Here is a 27,359-nt window from a genome sequence, read left to right on the forward strand (position 1 = left end):
TAATCAATGGAGAGGGGATCAACCCGAGCAATAACCGAGGTAACAAAAGGGCCATATTCGGATCCAAGGCCCTTGAGAAGAAACGAGACACTCTCAAAGTCGTTGAGAGGCTAGCAGCAGCCAGGGTATCACTGAGGGTCGCGATAGTCTGGAAATACTTTGTAATTGAGTTATTTCCCTTCTTGACGGTGGCAAGTTGGAAATAAACCTGCATGACTCGGGCTCTAACCTGAGAAGCAAACATAGTGAGCAGAGTTTTCCAGAAGGCCAAGGATGTAGCACAACCGACGGCATGCACTACATACGGTTCAGTAAGAGTGGAGATAAGGATGGTGAGAATCAGTTGGTCCCTTTAACACCACACGAGATAGTCTGGGTTGACAATAGCTGCAGCAGCTCCAGCGTCGGTACTAGGATTCGGTATTCTCTGAGCCAGGGTTGGATTGGAGCCATCAAGGAATCCTTAAGAATCTTGTCCCTTGATATAAGTGAGAACTTGTGTCTTCCACGCCATGAAGTTTCCTTTAGAAAGCTTGATATGGAGATTGGGGTTCATGTTTGGGACGGTAAAGACAACTTGCTGGGAGGTTTGTGTTTGGGGTTGAGTGGTTGTAGAAGCCACAGAGGTGACGGAAGAAGGAGAATCAGAATCAGAATCAGCCATGAATCAAGACGTTTGTCTATAAAAAGGCTCTAATACCATAATAGAACTTTAGAATTATTGGGTTTTCAACCATACTCATTAACATGAGCGTTCATTAATATATATAGACTGATTACAAAAGACTTTGAATCAAACACTAACACTGATTACAAGGACTCTCTTTACCTTGGGACTCTCACTGTGAACATAGAAGTAGAACACTAGAAGGACTCTATCTTATCACAGAACTCTATCTTATCATATCAGCACTAGAACTTCGGATAGTAGATGTAGTCCTACCACTTGTCTTCCTAATAGAATGCAACGCACAAGACTCACATTTGGACTGTGAGTCTTGTGCGTGAGTTGTGTTAATACACGGAAACGCTCTCTGGCCACCGTCGACGTCACCAACCACCACAGAAACCTCCGGAAGGACCGCCGTTTACCTAACAACGCAAGAGACGTTGCCGAAGAACTCAAAAAACTGCCGGATGAATCGATGAGTAAAGATTCGATTTTTTTTTTCTTCACACTGGAGATCACGATGAATTGCTCTTGTAGAGCTTTATCAAGGCACTGCCTATGTGGGATCCTTTTGGAAGCCCACACGGGCGGTGCTGCCACCGAAAAAAGAAGAAGAGAAAAACCAAATTAGGGTTTTGCAAAGGATCTAAACCATCTCTGATAACATGTAGAAAAGTAGAGAAAGAGAAAAATTCTTATTCCTTCATGTCCTTTCATACGGTTACATAGGTTAAATAGAAGAGACCTACGATCTAATATGGAAAGAAATAATGACATATTACAATAAGATCAATTCAGAATAAAATCAGAATAATAATAGGCATAAATCAAGGAGGACCAAATCGTATAGATTGTTTCCATCTCCAACAAAATTTACTTGATTTTTGGTCTTCTTTCATTGGTTAATAAAAAGAATGATGGCGCACTAAGAGTTAGTGAGATCTGAGAACATTTATTACAGGAAACTCCAATTATCAGATAATGATGACAGCCCACTGAAATTGCTTTACAAACAACAGCAAGCTACTAACACAAGACATTGTTCAAAGTTTCGGAAACAAATTTACATATTGATATGGTTCAAGGATGTTTTAAAATGCACTCCTATTATTCTTTTTTGCTTAAATTGGAATTCAGACAGATGTCAGTTTTCTATTTTTAGGTACAAAAACACCATGCTTATAAACTTGATAAATTATAGGTAGCATTTTGATCAAATAACTCAATTTTTTCTTATCTAATTTGTAAATTATCTCTTATTATTTACATATATGTGCTTTTGTGTGGATACATAATTTGTAAACACCAACGCATGTCACAGGTTATAGGCTAGTTAATATAAACTTGGTATCAAATGAAAACAAGTACCAATACTATAGTCTCTAGAAGTCAAACATTAGTGACAACAGGGTCTTAGGGTCTACTGACTTAATTACATGTAATCTGATATCAACGAAGATAATATTTAAAAAGGGTGGACCAAAAGTGAAAGGTCAATACCTAAGCACACACAAATATACAAGGATATGTTTCGATAATTTATACAGAGACAATTACACAAGACACGAAGAATAAGTGCCAGCAATACTTCAACAAAGGAGATGTATTGAGTTGGACAAGAATACCTCTCAAATACCACCATACATAGAGATATGTACATATTTAACAAGTCTTAAACAATAAATGAAATTTTTAAATCTGGAGATCCATAATTGCATAAGACTCATCCTGGACATGTAGCGAACACATCTCGAATGCCAGAATACAATCTCTTTTAAAGGAGATCAGGGATATATTGTGTAAGAGAACAGTAAAAGGGTTTAAGACATACATTCTGACCCAGGCTAAAAACAGACTTTTTCTTTCTTTATTTTGGGCCAATTTAGGAACACCAGAGCTTTTCAAAAGCTGCAGCACTTTTGAGAACCTCCACCTGTTTCAAAAAGCCGCCTAAAAAGCCCAAGCCATTTCATTAAAACCAAAAAAATCAGAAGCAGCCCTAGGTTACGAAACAGTCTCAAGGTAACTTCTGCTTTTTAGAAGCTTAAGCACCGATAGAGAAGCCCTACCCTTTACTAAAGACGTTTTATGAATTAAGTGTAGCTTAATCATTTTTTAACTTCATCTTAGTCAAAACCAAATAACCATAATATTTCAAACAAAGAATCATATAATTTCACTGAGTAATATATGTTATCATGCCTTAAAAAATTCAACAAACTTCAGTATGTCTTGAGCAGACTCAGCTGAATTCATTCGCCTCCCGTGCTTTTCGGAGATGTTCTGTAAGAGTTCCTTTGCCCCTGCAACCAAATGGCACATCGAAGAAATATAAAAACTGCAAAATCTTACACAAGACCAAAGTATTTAAAAAAAAGTTGACAACCCAGCAAAAAAATGCTGACCCAGTTCTTAGTTTTTATTGAGGCTAATTCCAATCCAAGCATAAGGATGGTTTGGTAGCCGTTATTATATGGCAGAACTTATATAATACAATGACTAGATGCTAATTTGTACAAATTATCAACATTTAATGATGTAAACATTCATTTGCTCTAATGTGCTCTACTTCACCATTGTCTGTAACATGTGTGGTTATAGCACTAGTAAAGTTCTATAAATTCTGTGATCATGAACTTCATAATGCTGGGTGGGTCAATGAATTGGGTGTAGAAGATTGGGTTTGGGATTTGAGCCCTCCGATGTTGAACTCTTTCTTAATATTCTTGAGTAAGAACAGCATAGATATGAGTTTTTAGTATTTGTAGCATTTATGGAGTGCTGGTTGTACATTCAGTATCCAGTTTTGCCAAAATCATTTGATCTCTACTGCCACCACAAAGCTTCTGTCACCATCATAATCGCCAGCTGCGGGAACTTATCTGCATTATTTGAATGCCATGCTTTCATGTCATCCTACTCTTCGCACAGTCCACAGAGTCCTATCTCAGTTTAATCTTCCAGTCACCCCTAACAAGACATCCACTCCTTGCACTACCTGCCCTCAGGCCAAAGGACATCATTTGTCATTTTCAACTTCTAATTCCAGCATATGTCACCCTTTAGATTTAATTTATTCATATGTATGGGTCTGTCTCCAACTCTTTCTATCAATAGAAATCGTTATTATGTGTCATTCGTAGACGCTTTCAGTCGTTTTACATGAGTTCTTCCCATCCAATCTAAATCTAATGTTATGCCCATATTTCTCAAATTTCAAGGTATGGTAGAACACTTACTAAACTCAAAGATTAAAAGTGTTCAAACAAATTGGGGTGCCGAATATCGCAACCACCATACCTATTTTCAATCTATTGGCATCATCCTTCGCATTTCATGTCCTCACACGCATCAACAAGGATGCGCTAAAAGAAAACACCGTCACCTTATTGACACCACTTTGACTCTTCTAGCTAAAAGTCATCTTCCCAAAACCTTTTGGGATGGGGCGTGCCTCACTTCTTGCTACCTAATCAAAAGGTTGCCCACTCCATTGCTGAAAAACCGATCTCCATTTCAAACACTCTTTAAACGCACTCTTGACTACACTTTCCTCAAGATCTTTGGGTGTGCATGCTTCCCTAACCTTCGCCCATATAACTCTCATAAATTCTCTCTCCGTTCCAAAGAATGTGTCTTCCTCGGCTACAGTCCAAACCACAAAGGTTATAAATACTATCACACCGAATCTGGCCGCATGTATATCTCAAGGGATGTGGTGTTCCATGAAACTACATTTCCCTTCGCTGCTTCATCATCACACATTGAGTCCTATGCTGCTCAACCTGCTCCCTTTATTCCACCTCTCCATATTCCACCACATTCTCCTACTAGTCCTACACCCCCTCCTGCAACATCTAATATCATTCTATCATCTACTTCGTCACATTAATCTTCTGCAGAACCAAGTGTGACTCATTCTTATTCCAGTATTGACGTAACACCTTCTTCTCGCATTCATCCTATGAGCACAAGGGCCGAGAATAATATTGTACAACAAAGGAAACTTACAGATGGCACAATAAGATATCATGTGCCTCGCGCACTCCAGTCCGAATCTACATCAGCTCTTGTGGAGCCTACATGCTTCTCGAATGCAATCACCATCACTGAGTGGCATAATGCAATGCAAGTGGATTTCAACGCCTTGCTTCAAAACCATACTTGGTCGCTTGTTCCTCCAATGACAGTCAAGAATGTAGTGAGCTGCAAATGGGTTTTCAAACTCAAAAGAAATGCCGACAGATCTGTTGAACGCCACAAGGCACGGCTAGTCGCTAAGGGCTTTCACCAAGAAGCTGGACTTGACTATGGTGATTCCGGTTGTTAAACCTACAACCGTAAGAACTGTATTATCTAATGTTTACTCTACAAGTTGGTCCCTTAAACAAATAGATATTCAGAATGCATTCCTTCATGGCTTCTTCTCTGAAGATGTATACATAGTCCAACCACCCGGATTCATCCGCCCAAGCTATCCACATCATGACTGCAAGCTCCACAAAGCTCTTCATGGTTTAAAACAGGCCCCCGGCACCTGGTTTTCTAGACTTATAGAAAAACTACTTCAACTTGGCTTCACGGGCTCCAAGGCAGATTCATCACTGTTTCTTTACAACAAGAAATCTGTCACCATGTATCTCTTCATCTATGTCGATGACATAATTATCACAGCCTCTGTCCCTACTACAATTACTGAACTACTTCAACTCCTCAGTGTTGACTTTGCTATTAAAGATTTGGGTGACTTTCACTATTTTCATGGGGTTGAAGTTCTCTCAGTCAAGTCGGGTCTTCTCTCCCAACGCAGGTATATTTTGGACTTATTGAAGAAAATCAACATGCTAGAGGCCAAACCTATCACATCCCCCATGGCAGCCTCCTCTGTTCTGTCAGCCTTAACTAGTGATCCAATGAAAGATACTTTATATCACAGCACTGTTGGCTCCCTACAATACCTATAACTAACACGTCCAAATTTGGGTTTTGCTTTTAACCGTGTGCCAGCTCATGCATAGACCAACTAAACTACACTGGCAAGTTGTAAAAATGATTCTCCGATACCTAAAACACACAGTATCTCACGGACTTCTTCATCATCAAACACAATCTAACAGCATACAAGCCTACTCGGATGCAGATTGGGCAGGCTGCCCAGATGATAGACGCTCCAGAGGAGCCTATTGTGTCTTCCTTGGCTCGAACTTGATCTCATGGAGCTCTAGAAAGCAACCCACTGTCTCACGCTCCTCTACGGAAGCAGAATATAAATCAGTTGCCAACACCACTGCTGAACTCCTTTGGATTCAAGCCCCTCTTCATGAACTCAGTATCTTTCTCTCTTCTCCACCTAAACTATGGTGTGACAACATTGGGACTACGTACATGTTAGTAAATCTAGTATTTCATACATGCACAATACATGTGGAAATCGGCTTCCACTTCGTAAGAGATAGTGTTGCTGATTAATCATTGGAAATTCTCTTCATTCCAAGCTCGGACCAATTAGCGGATGTTCTATCTAAATTGTCTCCACTCGGTTTCAAAGGTTATGTTTCAAGCTCAACATTCATTCTCCCCCGTTGACCTTGAGGGAGGGTATTAACGCACGTGACTTATCACTTATAGACTCACACCCTATACGCAAGTCTACGGACACTCATCCTATACAGACTCTAGTGATAAAGAGATAAGAGATAAACAGCATGAAGAGATGGAGAAGGAAACTTTTATACTTGAACTCTTCCGCTACGAGCATAGAGAAAAGCAGTAGCGCTACGTGTAATATGAGTTATTCCACTATATGACTTATATAAAAGTAGGGGCATTACATTTTTGAACTCGTTGCCAAGGTTTGAGCTAATAGGTTGAAAATGATTGTGGAGATGACTATCTCCAAGCCCCAAAATGCATTCATCAGGGATAAGCAAATCCTAGATTCAGTTCTTATAGCTAATGAATGCCTATATAGTGGGATCAGATTTGGGGAGCCAAGTTGCTTTCCAAATTAGATATTGAGAAAGCTTATGATCATGTCAGTTGGCACTTCCTGTTATATTTGATGAGGAGGACCATTTTTGGGGAGATGTAAATTTCTAGCGCATTGTATTTCTTCAATGTGCTTTTATGTTTTGGTGAATGGCTCCTCGACAGGATTTTTTAGTAGCTCTCATGGTCTCTAAGACAAGGAGATCCTTTGTCCCCTTTGTTGTTTGTCGTCGTCATAAAGGCTTTAAGTAAAATGATCTCGACTACAGTGAATGGGGGCTTACTATTTGGTTTTTCTGTGGAGTCTAGGAATCTTGGTGCGCTCAACATCTCCTACATTTTGTTTGCAAACAACAATTTGATTTTCTACAAGGCAAATTCAGATCATCTTTGCTACTTAGGTGGCTTGTTTTTATGCTTTGAAGCTGTATCTAATTTGAGAATTAACATGGCTACATCTAAATTGGTCCTGGTTAGTAATGCCAATAATGTTGATGGTCTAGCTACTATCATGGGTTGCAGGGTTTCTTCTTTGACTTTGAAGTATCTTGGACTTCCAGTAGGAGATTCTTTTAAGGCCATATCTTTCTGGGATGGCATTATTGAGAAGATTGAGCGTTGTTTAGCAGATGAAAAAGGATGTACTTGTCTAAGGGTGGGAGGATACCTTTCATCAAGAGCACATTATCCAATTTGCCTACTTATTTCATGTCTCTTTTCCCCCCTCCTGCTGGTGTTTCCACACGCATAGAAAATTTACAACGAGATTTCTTATGAGAAGGATTCGTTAAAGAGTTCAAATTATACTTAGTTAGCTGGTCTAACGTTTGTTCTTTGATCTTTGAAGGAGGGTTGGAGGTCCAAAATTTACTTCTATCAATTGAGTTGTATTGGGGAAGTGGCTTTGGCACTATGTTCTTGAGAGAGTTGCCCTGTGGGAAGTGGTAGTGGATTTTAAATATGGCAACTCGTCGAGTGGGTGATGTTCAAATGATGTTCATAGACTTGAGAGACTTCAACGGGACTTCTTATGGGGTGGCATTGGGGATGAGGTAAAATTTCATCTAGTAAATTGGCACAAGATTTGTACTCCCATAAAGTCAAGTGGGTAGGGTGTTCGAAATATGATTCAGTTTAATCGAGCTCTGTTGGAAAAATGGTTGTGGAGGTATGCTTTAGAGCAGGAGGCCTTATGAGGATCGGTGATTGAAGTTAATTATATGAGTATGAGGTGTGGATATTCAACAGAGGTAGTGAGGACTTATGGTGTGAGTGTAACGAAATATATTAGAAGGGGGTGGGATAATTTTTCCAAATTGTGCGCTTTCAGGTGGGGGTTAGGTCTAGCGTACGGTTTTGGCATGACGTATGGTGCGGGGATAGTCCGTTGAAGCTATGTTATCTAATTTTGTTCAGTATTGCTCGTTATAAATAAGCATGGGGGTTGTAGATAACTTTTCTATTCAAGATGGAGTTGCACAGATTAGGAAGTGGTGGTACTTTCTTTGTATGAGCGGCTATATTCTCTTCCGATTCGACATGGAGCGGAGGACGGGTTAGTTTGGAGCCCTTTCAAGAGGGGGCAATTTGAAGTGCAGTCATTCTATAAGGTGTTAACCACGAAAGAGGATTCTTCATTTCCTTGGAAGTGTATCTGGCGTGTAAAGGCTTCAACGAGGGTGTCGTGTTTTGTATAGATAGCAGCCTTTGGAAAATTTTTGACACATGACAATTTGTGTAGGCGAAATGTTTTGATGGTTGAGTGGTGTTGTATGTGCAAGAAGAGTGGAAAATTTGTTGAACACCTACTACTACATTGCGATATTGCAAGAGATTTATGGAGCTACTTTCTTACTTTCTTTTGGGTGGAGAGGGTTACGCCGAGATGGATGCTGGATTTGTCGAATAGCTGAGGCGATTCGCTGGGTTGTGGTCAAGCTAAGACGATCTAGAGGGAGGTTCCTTTGTGCTTAATGTGGGGTCTTTGGCATGAGAGGAATGCTTGGCATTTTGAAGATGTAAAAACATCGGTGTTCGAGTTGTGAAGAAATGTGGTTAACACGTTATATTTATAGATATCGGCTCATCATAGCCCGAGTTGCATTACTTTTGCAAAGTTTTTAATTTTATGCACTTCTATTTCCTCAATTTAAGGGATCTCTTATATACTTCTTATGTACTAGGGTTGCACCATTCTGCGCTTTTTTAATGATATGTCATTATTTATTAAAAATAAAAATGTAGCTTTTCTAGACTTCTTTCAGTATTGCACTCATTTCCCTTAGAGGAGTATTTAGCGGAATAAGGTTCCCTACGAGAGTGACATTCTATGGTTAGGGAAGATCCTCACCATGAATAATCTAAGGAAGCGGCATGTCATAGTGGTTGATTGATGTTGCATGTGCAAGAGTGAAGAGACAGTGGTTCAACTTTTACTCCATTGTGAGATTGCCAGTGCTCTATGGAATACAATTCTCAGTTGTGTAGGGTTAGTTTGGGTTATGCCCAAAAGAGTGGTTGACCTTTTCGCTTGCTAGAAAGGCATTTGGATAGTATTCAAAATTCTACCTTGTGGAGGATAGTCCTATCCTGCCTAATTTGGTGTCTTTGAATGGAAAGAAATGACAAGAGTTTTGAAGACAATGAGAGAATGGTGCTAGAATTAAAGGTTTTTTTCTTCAAGACACTTTACCACCGAACATCTGCCTTTGACTTTAATATTTCTAGTTTTCATTTTTTCTTAAGCTTTTTTCTTTTTCTATCTCTTGTATACTTTATGCGTACTTGGGTTGCGCCTTTGTACTTTTTAATGAATTTGCTTTTACTTATCAAGAACAGATACGATATGTTAAGATTTCACACAATACCTTTGTCCATTAGGCCAAGCCCAATTTTTGACTGGTAAATAGCTCTCATTGACAAAACTATCTTTCCATCAATTAATTCTTCCACAAGCCTCTTTGTCTGCCGATCAAATACCTAAAGTATAATGAAGTATGAAGTGACAGGTAAAATAAATAACAATAATGATAAGTTCAATAATTAGAGAGATGTGATGAACTGATATCAACAGGATATATAAACTTACCAACTATCTTGGTTGTGCATGTTTATACAGATAAACTTCCAGTATCTTGCAATGAGCTATATAATGACATATCATAAAATACTATATGATTGCTGAATCTAGTTGACTCAGTTTATTTGGAGATGACGTGAGAGCCTTGAGATGCATCTTTCTTTACCTTTCAAGATAATTTGAGATGCATCTTTCTTTACCTTTCAAGATAAAGAAACATATCGAAAGGGGTTAAAAAAAAATTGGAGGGAAACCTACTTTTCGAATGGTTCCCTCAATCCCTTCAAGGCTAAAGTTTTTTTGTAAGTACTATAACTTACAATTGCCAAAATGAAACTATCAAGCACATGGCAAGTTTACAAGAAAATCCCACCATGAGTTACAATCTGAAAGTTCCCTAAAGAATATATTACAGCTTTTGAATGCATTTTCCTTTAATAATTAATGAGGAGAAGATATGTATAAATATTCTATAGTGTTTTCATAGTGCAAGTGATATATCTTGTTAAAATTGTATTGATGAAATAATTCAGTACAAGGACTGTTCATTGTCAAAACATAGACGTGTTACATGTCTGTTGGCCACTCTTCCTTTGTTTTAAAACACACACACACACACACAGCCATCCACCCACCCACACACAACACATGTCCATATATAATGATATATCTCATAAAATGAGAATCTTATGATACAAAAAAATAAATAAATAAAATAGGAAACTGATTCACCATTTGGCACACTAGGTGACAACTATGACGAAAAAACACTATGAAAAAAGGAACTGTTGATAATTCCCATGACTACTAGGAGAAAAAGCTACAAAAAGGTGATTAACTATAAAGCTACAACAATCGCCTTCTTTCTATCTGTATAGCCCAAGTTTACTGCTTCCAATTAATCTCTTCCGCATGCACAATCCTTCCTATACTTGCTATGTAGTACTGTCACGTGCAATTTTACACATCAAGCCCACTGATAAGCTTCCATGTATCCTCTCGGATCGAATACATCTGAAATATATATTATAACCTAAGAGAAAGACTACTAAAAAAGAAAAAGACTGAGGGCAGCACCTCCACCACTTTGCCCTTTTTTTTTGTAATTTTCTCTTTGCTTTTTTTTTTTTAAGGTACAATAGAAAGTTCAAATGAACTATATTCGAAAGGACACATAGAAGCCTGTTAGTGAGTCATACATATAAAATTGTACACGAGGCAGAACTCCTATTAAAAAAAGATGGAAACTTAAAGAAAACACTTGATTGTCAAATGGGCAAAATTCAATAGAGTAAATTAAAAAAAAAATGATAACTAAATTAATAAAGAGCAGAGGAGCGCAACCCTAATACAGAGGAAGTATACAAAAGAACCCCTAAGAGAAAAAAAGAGAACATAATTTCAAAAAATCTGCAAAAGTAGAAGCAATCAAGCTATGATGTGCCGCTATCCAAAGATGTAACGTGTTAAACAGAAGCTTCCTCAATTCTAACACCAATGTCTCTACGCCTTCAAAGTGCTGAGCATTCCTCTCACGTCAAAACAGCACATTAAATACAATAGAGCCAACCTCTAGACTTCCATAACGATACCACACCCAACTAAACCGCCCCAGCTGTACAACAAATCAATGACTCATCTCGGCATAGCCCACTCTACTCCAAACAAAGAATATAGCTCCATAGTTCTCTGGCGACGTCACAGTGAAGCAATAGGTGATCAATGGACTCCCCGCTCTTCTTACACATACAACACCACTCAACCACCATAACATTCCTCTTTCGCAAATTATCATGTGTCAAAATTTTTTCTAAAGCTGTTGTCTACACAAAAATCCACCCTCAACGGAGCCTTTACTCGCCAGATACTCTTCCATAAAAATGAAGGACCATCCTGGATAGTTAACACTTTATAGAACGACTTCACTTCAAACTTATCCCTCTTAGAAGGGCTCCAGCCTAATCTATACTCATGTCCATGTCGCAAATGGAAAGAATACAGTCACTCCAAGAAAGAGAGTACCAGCTCCATCTCCCAATCCTGGACATGCTGTGTAAAAATTACATTACCCTGGATGATTCCTTCTTGAAAGAACATATTATCCGCCACCCATGTGTCTTTGCACCGAGCAATATTAAACAAAGCTAGATAAAAGAGCTTCAATGGTCTATCCCTACACCAATGATCATGCTAGAAGCTTACTTTTGACCCAACCCCCACTTCAAAACAGACAAAATTGAAAAACTTATGTCAACCCCTTCTAGTATGTTTCAAAATTTATCCCACCCCCCATACTCTCATATTTAGCTTCGATCACCAATCTCCATAAGGCCTCTTTCTCTATAGCATACCACCCCAACTACTTGCCCAATAAGGCTCGATTAAACTGAATCAAATTTCGAACTCCTAATCCACCTAATTTTATCGGAGTGCAAATCCTCCTCCAATTCACTAAATGGAATTTAACCTCATCCCAAATGTCACCCCATAAAAAAAATCCCATGAAGTCTCTCGAGTCTATTAGCCATGCCCACTAGACTAGGGAACAATGACAAGTTAATACGTGATAAGTGCTGAATGTTACACATTCAAGCCCCTTAATTTACATATGTTAAGCTCTTAATTTTGTTATAGTTTGAAATTTTGAATTGGAATTTCAGAAAAGGAAAAGACTTGTACTTATTTTATTTGGACTAGGAGACCTATTTACAATTTTTCTAGGATTCCTAGGCCTCTAACCTTTGAAGAGAAGACACACAAGCTTGGGAAGAAGAATTGGAGGCTACTTCAAGAAGAATTTTGGTTTTTCTTTCTTTCTTTATTTATTTTCTGTATGTATATAATTTTATTCGATATTAGTTGCAACTAATACTTTAGTTAGGGCTCGATTGAAGCCCTAATCATGTCTCTTTAAGTTTTTCAATTTGCTTTGCTACAATCTATAAATTGATGCTTAACTTGATTAGTTCTAGTTTCTTGAATTCCTCACATGTTTATGTTTAGCCATCATATGCATATGGTATGGATTTGCTATTTATGTCAATTTGGATGATCGAGTCCTGGGTATAATAGAGTAACGAAAGAACCCCGACACAGGTTCTTGGATTAATCAACATAAAGACAACTTGAATAGATACCATATTCCAATCTAAGTGTGTTTACCGATTTCCACAGATTTACACTTCCTTGAAGAACAACTTAGTAGATACCATGCTAAATCCTTCAAGAAAGTAAAGAGTTAGAGTAGATACCATGCCTAACTCGTTGCTTAGGAAAATCAATAACTTTAGGAGAAGATACAATTCCCTTGTAGCTGGTAAACATTAAGCATGAGGGAGCTCCTGAAGAAGATTTTCTGCGAGACAAGATAATAGCGCGCCAGAAGTCCAAAGGCAGGAGGGAACTCCTGAATTTGCAAAGCTCCATCAATTATGGCGATGTTGAAGCTTCTTCTAGGCATAGGAAAGGCAAGGCTCACATGATGTAGGGTTCTGAGCTTTGGTGGGTTTTGTGGGTTGTATTGCGGGCCCTTGGTTTTTTTTCCTTGCGTTTTTGTTTGGGTTCCATTGCGGGTTGTTTTTGGGTGTATCTTTCAGGTGCTAGGGTGTAGGTTTTATGGGTTTTGTTCGGTTGTGGCCCTTGTGGGTTAACTGTGATTGCTCCTGTGTATACTTTTTGTGTCCTTAGGGGTGCCTTACGCTTTTTTCTTTAATAAAATTTTGCTTACTTATCCAAAAAAAAAATTAAGCATCATGTTATGATTGTAGTATTATGCACAGTGCGAATCTTATTTGAGTATGACTAGCGGTGGATATCGAAGCCCTACCTTTTCTTCTTATTTTTAATTTAATATTTTATCCCGTCTTATTCAACATATCTCTTTTAGGAATTTCTCTTTAAATACAATTTATACCAATCCTCGTGAGAATGATCTCGTATTTGCCTACTATACAATTGTTTTGATCTTGTGCACTTGCGAATAAAACGTACAAGTATTTGCCTATTTATTTAGGTAGATATTTGCACAACAATACGTAGGTAGGTTGGAAATAGTACTTTTAAGCAGAGTCAACCGGCCACCCTTCGATAAATAAAGTTTCTTCCAAGCAGGCAACCGACATTCCATTTTCTCAATAACTCTATTCCAAATAGCAGTGGCCTTATATGAAGCACCCAACGACAAACCCAAATATTTCATTGGCAATGAAGCAACTGACATCTTCCACTTCTCTGATAGGAACAATTTCAAATTTGCCTAAATTGACTAGCAAACCCGAAACTGCTTCCATCCAGCATACCTTCGTTCCATTTTCTCAATGACACCATTCCAAATAGACACAGCTTTATAAGAAACACCCAATGGCAAACCCAAGTACTTCATAGGCAAAGATGCGGCCCAACATCCAAGGAGTGAGCTAACCCTTCGACATCCTCTACCTCTTCACTAGATACACCGCAACATAAGAAGATAATCCTCAATATCTAATTTTCCTAAATTAATCCTCAATCCTGAAGCTGCCTCAAAACATAAGAAGATACACCACAGATGCCGAATTTGTTCTTCTTGCGCACCACAAAAAATCAACGTGTCATCGACAAACAGTAAATGATTCACAACTAAAGTTTCAGAATCCCTATGTCCCACTAAAAACTCTGTCAAATGACCCTAATCCATTACAGCAATCAGCATCCGGCTCAAAGCCTCCATAACCACCACAAACAATAAAGGTGAAAGGGGATCCCCTAGTCGCAACCCACAAGTGCTATTAAAAAAACCTAACGGGATTCCATTCACAAGAGTAGAAAATCTCACCACAGAAATACAAAATCGTATCCAAGCCCTCCATTGCTCCCCAAAACCACACCGATGCAGCAAATAGAGCAAGAAGTCCCAATTTACATGATCATATGCCTTTTTCCAAATCCAGCTTACACAATAGCCCAGATTCCCCCGATCGAATTTGACTATCCAAGCATTCATTGCAATAAGCGCTGAATCCAAAATTTGTTGACCGCCAATAAATGCATTCTGTGTGTTTGAGATAATCTTTCCCATTACTGACTTAAACCTGTTCGCTAGAACTTTGGAAATAATCTTATACATCCCCCCCCCCCCACCAAACTAATAGGGCGAAAATCTTTCACATCCATAGCACAATCCATAGCACAAGTCTTCTTTGGAATTAGAGAAACAAAACTAGCATCTAGACTCTTTTCAAACTGATCTCGATTATGAAATTCTGCAAAAATAGCCATAAGATCATTTTTTACAATTTCCCAACACTTCTGAAAGAAAGCCATTGTGAAGCCACTAGTCTCGGAGCCTTATCTCCATTCAAATCCCTAACCACATCCCACACCTCCTTCTCCTCAAACTGTCTTTCTAACCAAATACTTTCATCCGCATCAATGGATAGGAAAAATAGACCATCCACCCTTGGCCTCCAAGAACATTGCTCAAAATACAGTTTGTTGTAATACTAGAATATATGCTCCTGGATCTCCACAGGATTCTTGGACGTTGCACCATTTATATTCAAAGAGTCAACATGATTGAATTTGCAATGTGAGTTGGCCACCCTGTGAAAAAATTGTGTCCCTAATGATATTGATATGTGTATCACATGAAGCAAGCTAACAAGTCAAGTGATGACAGCAATGATATTGATGTGTATTACATGAAGCAGTAATGACATTGATGATGAGCCCATTGTAGTTCAATGGGTTTGTAAACTTCTAGCATATGCAATAATAACATTGATAAGTGATAAGATAGCAAAGCCAATTCGTAGACAAAGATTTTCTTTATTCTCATTTTTCTTGGTGGAGATCGGTGTTTACAAAGAAAGGGGAAAAATAAAGACAATTTTGCCACATAGAATTTCATCTCTCAACACTTCTATGAATAACTAATTTAACTCTCTTAAATAAGCGACCATAATAATGTCAGAATATTCATTAAATAATTAAATTCGCTATTTTCTATCAACTTAATCTCTTGGGATACTTAAATTTTAGCATGGTATCAGAACCGTTGTAATTTGCATGAACAGTTTAGGCAAAAATGGTGGAGGCACGTTACTGCCTTGATCTTGTTCTTGCCTACCACACACATCTTATTATATTTTTTTTTTTTTTATAAGTAAGAAGACTTTATTAATGAAAGCGTAAGGCGCCCCTAAGTACACAGGAAGTATACACAAGAACAACCAAAGTTAACCCGCAAAAAGCCAATAGGACCAATAAAACCCGAACCCCCAAAATCGAAGAAAATCCCCAAAAGAAACTACAAAAGCACCCAACTAAGAACAAAACAACCCACCACCCACCCACCATAGCACACAAACCTACATCATATGTGCCTTGCCTTTCCTACTCCTAGAGAGCACTTCAGCATCACCATAATTGATGGAGCTATGCATATTTAGTAGCTCCCTTTTTCCTTTAGACTTTTGGAGCGCAATCATCTTCTCCTGCTGAAAATCTTCTTCCATGGCATCCCTAATTGCCAAGGCCTCCTCCCCAAAAGCCCCTTCCAATGCCCAATCCAAGGGCAATCCATCCCAATAATCATCTTCCTCCTCCCAAACTACAATCTCTCTGTTGTGATCAAAACCGACAGGCCAATTTCGAGATTGGGAGAATCAATTTCCCTCAACGGAACAAGAAGAGATGCAGCCACAAGGAGGAGAGGAAGGTTGAACCACCTCGACGTCCTTAACCACTCGCGGCAAAACGGGGGGGACAGAAACAATCGGGGGAAGATTAAGAAAACCCTTCCTAAAAAGACCCTTTTTCGCTGGAGTTTCTGTCTTCTCTTTCGCATGAAACTCTCCACCCGTATCCTTAAATAGAACAGGTTCTGCGGACAGTTTCGAGGCTTCCAAAGAGTCAAAAAGAAACCCATCATTCCATAACACAGAATGACCTGCCCTGAGCTCCCTAGCCCTCCTAAAATATTGCTGAAACGGGCGACTTTGCAGCAAGGGGAAGGGGGAAGAACTGTAATACCCGGGAAAGACAACCTACTTAAGTTATCAATATGTGCATAAATATAAGACTTAAGAATTGCTCTTAGTTTAATTAAGCTACATAGTTATGCATGTAGAGAATTGCATCACTGAGGTTAGTCGATCGAGCGACTTTCTGGTCGATCGAGCGACTATAGGTCGAAGTCAATCGAGCGACTTTATTTTCGATCGAGCGACTTCGCCCAGTGCAGTGCAGTTTCCGCCAGCTGCGAAAATTGATCTTTCCACCTAATAACTTGGGACCCACACGTGGTACTTGATGCCAAACGATCATGTCCACATTTAGTTAGCCTAGTTAGTCCATTTTGGTTGAAGCCCAACTAGATTTCCTTAGATATCATGCAATCATGGGCCAAGATATGGAATAGTAACGGAGATTTGAGCTAAGAATTTGAGGTGTTGGTTGGCTCAAATCTGGCCATTGGGATGATGATTTGATGGTTAAATCTCAGCCCTTCAAGAGTACTATATATAGGTTGCATGGGAAGTTGATTTTCATGAAGGAGAAACAAAACTATAGCCAAAACTCTCCCTCACTCTAGTGCTGAAAGAGTAGCACGAAAATCCCCCATTTTCACCCCACTTTCCAGCACCTAGCAAGCCCAATTAAGCTCCAAAAACCACCCTCATTCTCCCACAAATCAGTAGTAGAGTGTGAGTGGAAACCTCCTTTGTTTTGAGACCAAGAAGCCAAGCTTTGCAAGTGGAACTTTCTTGGACAGCAACTCTCCTTCACTCTCTAGGCCATTGAGGAACTTTGGGTGAGTATTTTCTCCCTTAAACTTCTCATAAGATCAAGTAGTTCTATTGCTATTTGAAATCATGACTTGTTCTTGTTTTTAATTATGCATGTTATATGGAAAGTTGGCTAGCTTACATGTGAGTATATGTGTAAACATATGGATGAGTATTTACTACATGAGATTAGTAATTTAGAATGGATAAATTGTGTTTTAAAAATGGATCAAGAAATGTAAGTGTGAGAGTAAATATGTTGAGGTTTTGATATATATATATATATTAAGAGAAAAGAGGTGAGCAATATTTAGGTGTGTTATAAGGATGTGAATTAAAGAAGAGTAAAATCATATGTGTGCTTGATTGTATGACAATGTATTCTTATTTTTAAAGTATATTATGTGATGGATAATTCTAGTAGTACAAGAGTTGGTGTGTAAGCACTAAAATAGATAAATAAGAAATCATGTTTAATTCGGTAGCCGTTGCGATTTATAGGAAGAAATATGGTAGTAATAATAATTTCATAAAAATACTTTATTAATTCGCTATCATCATATAATGATTGTTATGCAGTTGTAAAGGAAAATATTTGGAGCAGAAACTAGTAAGTATCTCTATACTTACTGAGGACGAAACTGGTTGATTTTCCTATAATATTATGTTTACTGTTTTATTTACTTGTTTGCGCATGTGATTTTGCATATTTTATTATTTCTAATAACCTGTCTAATAACAAGCTGTTGGATCAAGATCCACGATGGGTATGCGAGGCTTCACATGAGTTCCAAGGTTCTCAGTGAATGAGGAGATACCTGAAAAGATTAATAAATACAAAAACTGGTGTACCAAGGTCATCAGGGAAACCAAAGTTTCCAGGAGCCAAGGCTCCCAAAGATTATAATTAAAAGTTAAGTGAGGAAACCAAGGTTTCAAATAACACGCTAAACGTGCCAAGGCCAACAGAGTAGTGGAAAAAGGGAAATACCTAAAACTATACCCTTAAAACTATCATTGCTTTATGATTACATTTATGTTCATTTTATGTCTATGACTCGCGATCATGGATTATATTCTGTATATACATGTGATTATATGGCCATTACATTATGTTGCATTAACTAAATAAATCAGCACTCGTATTATTATTGGAAACAATGGACTTACTTTAGTGTTTATGTTGTTTTCTTTTCTTTGTATGGTACTTGTAATGGTTCAGGCTATGAGGAAGAAGAGGATTATCAAGACTATCCCGACACATAGATGGTTCCTGGTTCAGTTTTGTAAGGCTGGATAGCCTATATTTTGGGACTACCCTGTTATAGTCCATTAGCCTAACTTAAAACAATATTTATAATTCTCCGGTTATATATAGATTTTGGCTTGTATAATTATTTAGCCCTGTGTGGCATGACTGGTATTACTGTCTGTATAATTATGCTGACTGGCTCATTATATATATATTTTGAGGTATTTCAGTAGTAGCTCTGAGGTGTCAACCTATTCCCAATTCATATTACATTTATTCCGTTGCCAATAATTACCTATGATAAGTTAGTAATGTCTTGTGGAAATTCAAAAATTTTCACCTACGCTTTTTGCAAAAGCGGGGCGTTACAAGAACGAATCTTCTTCCCCAACTCAAAGGCCCCTGAGAGAGAAGGAACAGAAGAGACGGAGAGTTCTGCACCCCACAGAAGCCCAGTCAACGCCGGAGGAGCAGCCAAAGTCGCCGGTGATGGCAACTCCGCATTCGGCAGTGGTGGGAAGACGAACGGAGGAACCGACTTAACCAGAGACGACCCAGCCCCAGATTGGTCTTCGCACAAAGGATCCCCAATGGGAAACTCCAACAGATTGAGATCGCACGGCCCAAAAGAAGCCACCGGCGTCGTCTCCGTCTAGAAACTCGACGACCGGAAGGAATTAGGTTTTCGCAAGAAGCGACCCAAACACAATCCCTTTCATCTTAGTCCATTCCTTGCAAGCCGGCCCAGAAGCTTCTTAGCAGCCCAGCCCAAAGCCAAGTTGAAACCTATGACCCACTTACTCCATGTACGCAACATTGAAATTTCAAATTTCAAACTCGCATGTGGAAGAAAAGTCTTACCCATCAGACAATGAGGATGGTCCTTACCCAACGAAGAAGACTCCAAGGTAGAACAGTCCAACGCCAACCTCAGATCTGCATCTATCACCCTCACCGCCGGAAGAAGGTCAAGCTCACACTGATCCACAGGCGTAACCATTCTCCCGGACAAACGACCCCCCACCATAGGCGCCTTCTTCACGACAGCGGCCGAGCCTGCCTTCAACACCTCCACAAAGGAGGGCCCCTTCAGGAAAGAAACCAAACCCGGCCAAGCCTCTACTTTCTTCCCCTTATTCTCCACCAACTCATGCAAGAACCCAGACCCCCAGCCCACTGAAGTAGAGATGGAACAGTGGCCTTTCTCAGCTCGTCGGAGAATTTGATCCAACCCCACCCTCCACGTCCCTCAGGGATCACAATAAACCCTTTCCAGCCACCCATCCTGAATGAAGCTGCCTCTAAGAAACGGCCAGCTTGGTTACACCCTCTTCGAGCAATCAATACTCTCGATCCTTCCCTGAAAGATTTGATGAAATCTTGATCTTCCGGAAAATCCACAAGAAACTCCAACGTCGAAGCCAACCACTCAGATGACGAAGAACTAATGAAAATTTCCCCAGAGAAGCTTTTTCTCTTCTCCCCCACCCTCAGCGTCGACGCCCCATCTAGAACCGAGAAGACAAAAAGTCTTCGACTCCACAATAAAACTTAACTCCATCTCAACAAACACCCAGAACCCAAGCGGCCGACCTAGAGAATGATCACATTTTCGATAGAAAGGAGCCACACAGTCACGAGACCCACCGGCTAACGCCCCTACGCGAGCTACTAGCACGACCCACAAACACCTAGATGCTCAACACACTATCCCGGTACAGCAACCGGGCATCTGGTAGGCGAATCAAGGCAAACTCCTACGAAATGCGCTCTCACGCGCCGCCACTAGGGCAGAGAGAGAGTTGCTCTCTTTTATAACAATGACCAAAAAACGCACAAACCCTAATGACTTTAAACCAAATAACTCTTCTAACACTCCCCTCAAGCTGGAGAATATATATATATATATAAGCCTAGCTTGGAAGAAACAAGCAAACGAAAAACACCGAGAAAAAAATACTCTAACCCTCTCCCTCAAGCTAAAATAGCTGGGAGCACGCAATACAAAGACTTCTAAAAACAAAAATAGCGTGAAACCAATCGAAAGTTCACCGGAAAACTACAATGGGCAGTCAGATCTCACTGCAAAACACCAAGGTCAGTAGGATCTCTCCAGAAAACACCAAGGAACAGTTGAAACCCGCTGCAAAACACTAAGGTCGGTTAGATCTCACCACAAACTGGTTGGAAACTACCGCAAAACACCAAGCCATCAAATCTCACTGCAAAACACTAAGGCCTGTCGGATCTTACCGCAAAACACCATTAACCGGTTGAAAACCACTGCAAAAAACCAAGGCCAGTTGGATCTCGACGACCACGTTTCCAATGACCAACCAACAACAACTACTTAAATGAGAACTACTCCCCTTGAGCAACAAACCCAATGGTGGCGCCATGTAGCCCAAACCAACACAAACCGAGCTAAAACACCACTGAATTGGCAAGAAAATGCACATAACTGGACAACACACCACTGAACGGGTCAGAAAACACACTGAACTGGTACAAAAAAATCACTGAACAGTTCAGAAAACATACCGAACCGACCTGAAATGCACTAAACCGGATAAGAAACTACTGAACCGGTCAGATTATACTATGAACCGGACCTGAAATGCGCTGAACTGGCTAAATAATGTACTGAACCGGACGAAAACCATCTAAACGAGCCAAGAACCAGCAAACCTGCCAAACACTACTTCAGCTATCCTTATCCAGAGTAGGGAACAGCAAAGCAACCAGAACCAAATAGGGGTCGTCTTCTTCATCAACGCGCCGGAAACTTGCCGGCAACAACCAGACTTTGTCGGAAATGCCCACAACTCAGGAGAGTCACCTCAGAAGTTGCCGGTGAAAAAAAAAAGAATCCACAAATCCACCAGAAACTTGTCAGAAAACACCACAACAGCCACCGGAAACAACGAAAACCATTGTTAAAGGCTAGATGTTGCCGGTAAACACAACAGAGAATGTCAAAGACCAAAAAAGCTACTAAGAAACACCACAAAAACCACCGAACTTCACAGAAGACTTCACCACCAAAAGAACAGCAAATCGATTTGTTTTTATTTCTTTTTCACACCGGAGGGGTGCTGCCAACAAAGAAGACTCACCAAGACATTAAGGGATTAGATAGAAAACAAAAAATAGAGAGGAAAACTAATATACAAACAAAGGGACCAATGATCTAAACCCTAAGGGTCTGATACCATGTTGTAGTTTGCATGAAAGGTTTAGACAGAAAAGGTGTTGGCACGTTACTGTGTTGTTCTTGTTGTTACTTAGCATACCACACACATCTTATTAGATAGGTTTAGATAAATATAAGAATGACAAAAATACATACAAACCCTATTGACTCTAGATCTTAATAACTCTTCTACCAAAAACAAAGATCTTGAGTTCATACTCTATCTTCATAATTCATTTCCCATTTCAATAAATATTTCATGTGTTAAGGTCTCACTTATTGAGAAGGAGTTTCAACCTACACGTGAGTAAGAGTGCAACAATATTAATTAAATGATTAAATTCAACATTTCCTATTATTAAGCTTTTGAGGCAAACGGTGGTTTAACAAATAAATCTTAATAGACTATGTATGAAGAAAAAGCAAAACTAGAAAAGAAAGCATACCAGAATATGTGAAGCACTTGATCCGGAATTTATACCAATGTCATAGGATGAAAAATGAGCCCATTCACTTAGTTTAAACATCCATCTGCAAAAATATAATTTGAAATTTCAATTTCAAACTTGCCACAGAAGTACAAACACAAACATCATACTTAAATAGGGCATGGATAGACAGAGTAGAACAAAGGGACATTCAAAGAGCCTGTCTCCCTCCAAAACCAAAAAAAAAAAATCACAATATTGACACAGCCGTGCTATACAAAGAAGTATATAACAAGGGTCTCACCCATATGAGGCCTGTTTATCAGTCAAAAAACCACCAGTCATGACCTGCTTCCCAGTTCCCTCATCAAAACAGAGAGTCAAATGAACCATAGTGTTCAGCTTATCAGAAACCTCCAAAATCTCACCACAAACAGGACAGCAATTAATTAGTGGTTCCCTGCATTGCATGAATACGAAGTTCAAAATTTAGAATCTATGATTACTAGGTGGGTAGTAAATAACCTACTAATTGAGAGTTAAGAGTTAAAGCAGGCTGTGTGCTTCATACATATGCAAAGTAAGGGTAAAAACTGTGCCTCTGGCAGGTGTATCAAAACTTTATAAGATCTATAAGAGGAAATTAGGCTTGAGGAAGATTTACACATATCAATCGTACAGTGAGTGATACTTTGATAGCACATACAAAATTATTAGTTGTAAAGGAATCAAATTCTTTCTCTTAAATTAAATGTTTTCTGCAGAAGAGACATTGATTATGAGGACAAAGGAGCAATAGTTAAACCATGGAATGACAACCAAAGAGAGACAGAAATGCTAACCTGAGCAAATAGGATCCTGGTCCGTTTGAAGAAAGAGAGATGGAGATAAAAGATAGTGATGTGCTACCATATTTCTAAGAAATGATAATTTTTCAATAAAGAAAGTCATGACCAATGACCAGATTACATTATCAAAAATTAGATATTTACCTCGCTTATCCCACAAAAGATGTAAGAGTAATGCTAGTCTTCACACTCAATTATCACACCCATTTTACACCAGCTAATGTGTTCTGTTTTAAGTGGCTAACATTTTTGTTTATTAAGTAGCTGACATGGAAAATTACTTAAAACACACAACATTAGCCGGTGTGAAATGGGTGTGATAATTTGATGCGAAGGGTAATATTACTCAAGATGTAAATGAAACATAAAGTAGACACAGAGATGAGTTGTTTCAAAAGAAAAGAAAAGTAAAGCAAAAATGCCACTGAACTTAAGATTTGAGTTGAGAAAGAGGGCTAGGCCCAAGAAGGGAGGGCTTTCAGGGACTAGGGAAGGCGGGTGGATTATAGAGCTAAGGGTGGATCGAAAGTTGGTTTGTCCATTGAGATTGGGCATGGACAAGCGTCGACTGGCCAGGATTGATGAAAAAATGACAAAATCAAAACTTCTCCCATCACATCATTAACCGGTGTAGGATTAAATTATTAACGTCCATATTTCAAACTCATTGCCTCTAAACAATTCATTACTTTTCTTGTTGAATAGCAAGAAGGGCAGCCAACTCATCCACGCAAACAATACCGTCCCCATTCTTGTCAGCCACTTTAAAGAGCTCCTCTTTCTAGTAAGCAAGAAAATATATTAGTAAGACAAAACAGATTTTGAGAACCAAATATTATAGGTAGCAATTCGAGTTCGAGGATTTGGGAGGTCACCAACGAACTCTTCAGATTCGTAAGCCTGCTTCATAACAACACAAATAAGGAAAACAAACGCAATGAATTAAAATCCAAAAATAAATAATTATGTCCAAACCTTGTCGGCTGCTAGTTGATTGCCAAAAGCATTAATTAAGTCAGAAAATTCAGAAAATGAAAGCTCCCCATCTTCATTGTAGTCCTGCAGTGAGTACAAAGTATCAGAATTTGCAATGTTAACTAATACAGTGATGCAGCGTGCTGCTTCTATAGTTCTAGCCCAGATTAAAATATCCATATGGACTAGGAAGAAAGTTGGATTATTATGTCAAAGTTTGGTACCTAGTCTAAAATTTATGTTAATCAACCTGTCTACCAGAGAGGAGATAGTGTTGACTAAAGTAATTTCAAAAGAGAAGTAGGGGCTACGTCTAGATCATACAACCCACCAGATTCATGCCCCATACAAATCATCCTCCTCATCTTGAGATCTTAATATATACATAGAGAAGGGTAAAAATTAACAGAACATTGAAGAGGTTTGGTTATTTTGCTACTAGATAACAAATTAAAAGGAAACTGGAACATGTAAAACGCACAGAAGTCAATATTCGGAGTAATATTATTGTGATGGGGGTTAAAACAGACATACTCTTCTCTTGGTATAAAGATTAAGTCATAATCCATAGGTTGGCTAGATGGTTCAAACGTTAAGGTAGAATCCTCCTAAGAAGTAACTTGACTGGATGATCTGGACGGTTTGCCATGCATAATCACAACAGTGTGATCGTTTTTGCTGCAGTGTGTACACTGCCATGCTTTGGGATTACCAATACGACCTCCTTGAGAATCGCGACCACCGCAACCTCCTCGGGAATTTTGGCCACCTTTGCCTCCTCGTCCTCTAAGAGAATTATTTAAACCACTACGAGAGGTAGTAGGACAAGATCCTCACATTTCATTACAATGCAAGGCAATTGTTTCCTCCACCATAGCACCCTCATGAGATAAGGAATCCTTAAGACAAGTAGAAATAGGAGTAGAAGATACACTTGTAGTAGAACACACACACACACACACAAAAAAAAAAAAAAAAAAAGGATTAGAAAGTGCATTATTACACGAACATGCACCTTATATACAAAGTGATGGTTAACTAATCAAAAGAGGTAGGAGTAGAAGATACATTAACTGTTAAGATTTTTGTATTTCACTAGAACATTCACAAACATTTATTCAAACACTAGTATTTATATCAGTAAATACAATGTTCTAGATTTAGGAAACCTCACACTAGGACACCTCACTACCTTATAGAATAGGGACATGTTTCCCTTTCTCTCTAACACTCCCCCTCAAACTGTAGCTTATATGTCATATAAGCTCAAGTGGTAACAAATGAACTCTTATCAACACAAAGGATTTTTGTAAACACTCATGTGCAGGCTGAAACACCCAAAAAACTCATGTGCAGGCTGAAACACCATTAAATCAGTTGAAACATGAACAATCAGTCTAAAACACCACGAAACCAGCCGTAAAACCACCATATTGGTCAAAAATGAACTGAACTGGCCAAAAAACAATCAGAACTGACCGCAGTAATGAATAGGTCGGTTTGTTGGTTTCGGGCTACGCCAAAATCTCAAAGGTTTTTGACTGGGCTGGTTCATGACTAAGCCCAAATCCAAGGTGACGGACGAGGGCTCTGGGGTTACGGTTCCTGTTCCGAACCCGATAACGGGTTTTGAGTTTGCGAAGGGTCTTCATCGGCTGGAAACGTTTTCGGCGGTCTGTCAGGGTGATCTTCATCGGCCGGAGACGATGTCGACGACTCTGCCCTGTTCAGAGAAGGCTGAAGAGGACAAAGTTCTTCCGATGAGTTTGCTATGTCTTCGTCTACTTTCGGGGGCCTTGCAGGTCCGATGATCGACTCCGGGCTGGGTTCAACAGGGTCTGGATAGATCAGCAAAGCGGGGGCTGCTCCTTTGTCATTGATTTTTTCAGGTTCTGAGTTTGCGAAGGGTTTCCATCAGCCGAAAACGTTGTCAACGGTCACCTAGGGTAGTCTTCATTGGCCGAAGACGATGTCGACGACTCTGCCCTGTTCAGGGAAGGCTGAAGACGACGAAGTTTTTTCAATGAGTTTGCTATGTCCTCGTCTACTTCCAGCGGTCTTGCAAGTCCGCGGTCAACTCTGGGCAGGTGTCGACAGAGTCCAGACAGATCAGCACAATGGGCTGCTCCTTCGTCTTGGATTTTTGGTGCAGACCGAGAGGTTGTCTGCGAATGGTTTACGAAGGGTCCTTCACCCGTGCCAGAGATGGTCATGGGTCAGGCAGAATCCCAGGCTTGGCTAGCAGGCAGCGGGTCAACTGTTTCTGAGGCGGCAGCATTGAGTGAAAGACTTCGCCTCCAGCTTCCAGTGATGTCGAAGGCTAGGGCACCTCTATATCCATCGGAATCCACACTGGTGTTGAGGTATTCTCGAAAGCCAAAGGATGCAAAGTTGATCAAATTGATTGCTGAGACAGGGGTGGCCGCCACCTCCACTCTAGTTTTTCGTTTCTTTACGATTTTATTTTTTATTTTTTTCTTTATTGTCTTATTTGTTTGTTGGTAATTTTATTTTTTAAAAATATAATTGAAATATCACACAAGTGTTGGGTATGACAAGTCAATCTGCATGCAGTCATCTTTGATTTGGCAAAGATGCATACATGGGGAGTATTCCCTTAGCAATCTGGACAGAAATATGACAAAGGAAGTGATTCATAAAGTTTTGAAATCCAAGGCAACAATTCGTTGTTTCTAGAAACCAAGGTAGCGATTTCAATTTGCGTTAAAAACTGGGGAGTAATTTTAATTTTTCCTTTATTTTATACTATAGAGATACAATGCTTAAATTACAAAAACAATATTCACCAGATAAACCTATTTACCAACAAGATAAAGAGTGTTTTTTTTTTAATTAACAAGATAAAGATAACCCTAATAACAAGACAATATAATATACTCTAACATATCTAAAACCTGTATATTCTAAATTATTTTCCAACATACCAAGACTAATCATTGCTGTAAAATCTTAGCTAGAGAATTTCCAAGCTCCTGTATAGCCTTGAAACCACACAATTTTACCATGTAATTCACCTTAATTTTGCTCTTTCAATGGCCTTCTAAATTTTGCATTAATAATAAAAACAAATGAATAAGTTTGTTTATAGGTAATTATAATGGTCTAGAAAATCAAAAAAGTTGATATAAATAGACAACGG

The 27,359-nt window shown here is 39.2% G+C and overlaps 1 protein-coding gene across 2 annotated transcripts in view; it reads right to left on the bottom strand.

Moving 5' to 3' along the window:
* LOC133881042 (phosphatidylserine decarboxylase proenzyme 2-like) overlaps nt 1-27,359 on the bottom strand; it is an 82,093-nt gene that overhangs the window by 25,797 nt on the left and 28,937 nt on the right. For both annotated transcript variants that reach the window (XM_062320005.1, XM_062320004.1), the window contains exons 8-13: nt 24,200-24,283; nt 23,914-24,005; nt 22,681-22,836; nt 22,395-22,479; nt 9,526-9,637; nt 2,873-2,973 (exon numbers count right to left, since the gene is read on the bottom strand). In XM_062320005.1, coding sequence (XP_062175989.1) covers nt 2,873-2,973; nt 9,526-9,637; nt 22,395-22,479; nt 22,681-22,836; nt 23,914-24,005; nt 24,200-24,283 — 630 coding nt within the window. The remainder of the gene's footprint in view (nt 1-2,872; nt 2,974-9,525; nt 9,638-22,394; nt 22,480-22,680; nt 22,837-23,913; nt 24,006-24,199; nt 24,284-27,359) is intronic.

The sequence above is a fragment of the Alnus glutinosa genome, chromosome 11 (assembly GCF_958979055.1).
Source record: "Alnus glutinosa chromosome 11, dhAlnGlut1.1, whole genome shotgun sequence".
NCBI classification, from domain to species: Eukaryota; Viridiplantae; Streptophyta; class Magnoliopsida; order Fagales; family Betulaceae; genus Alnus; species Alnus glutinosa.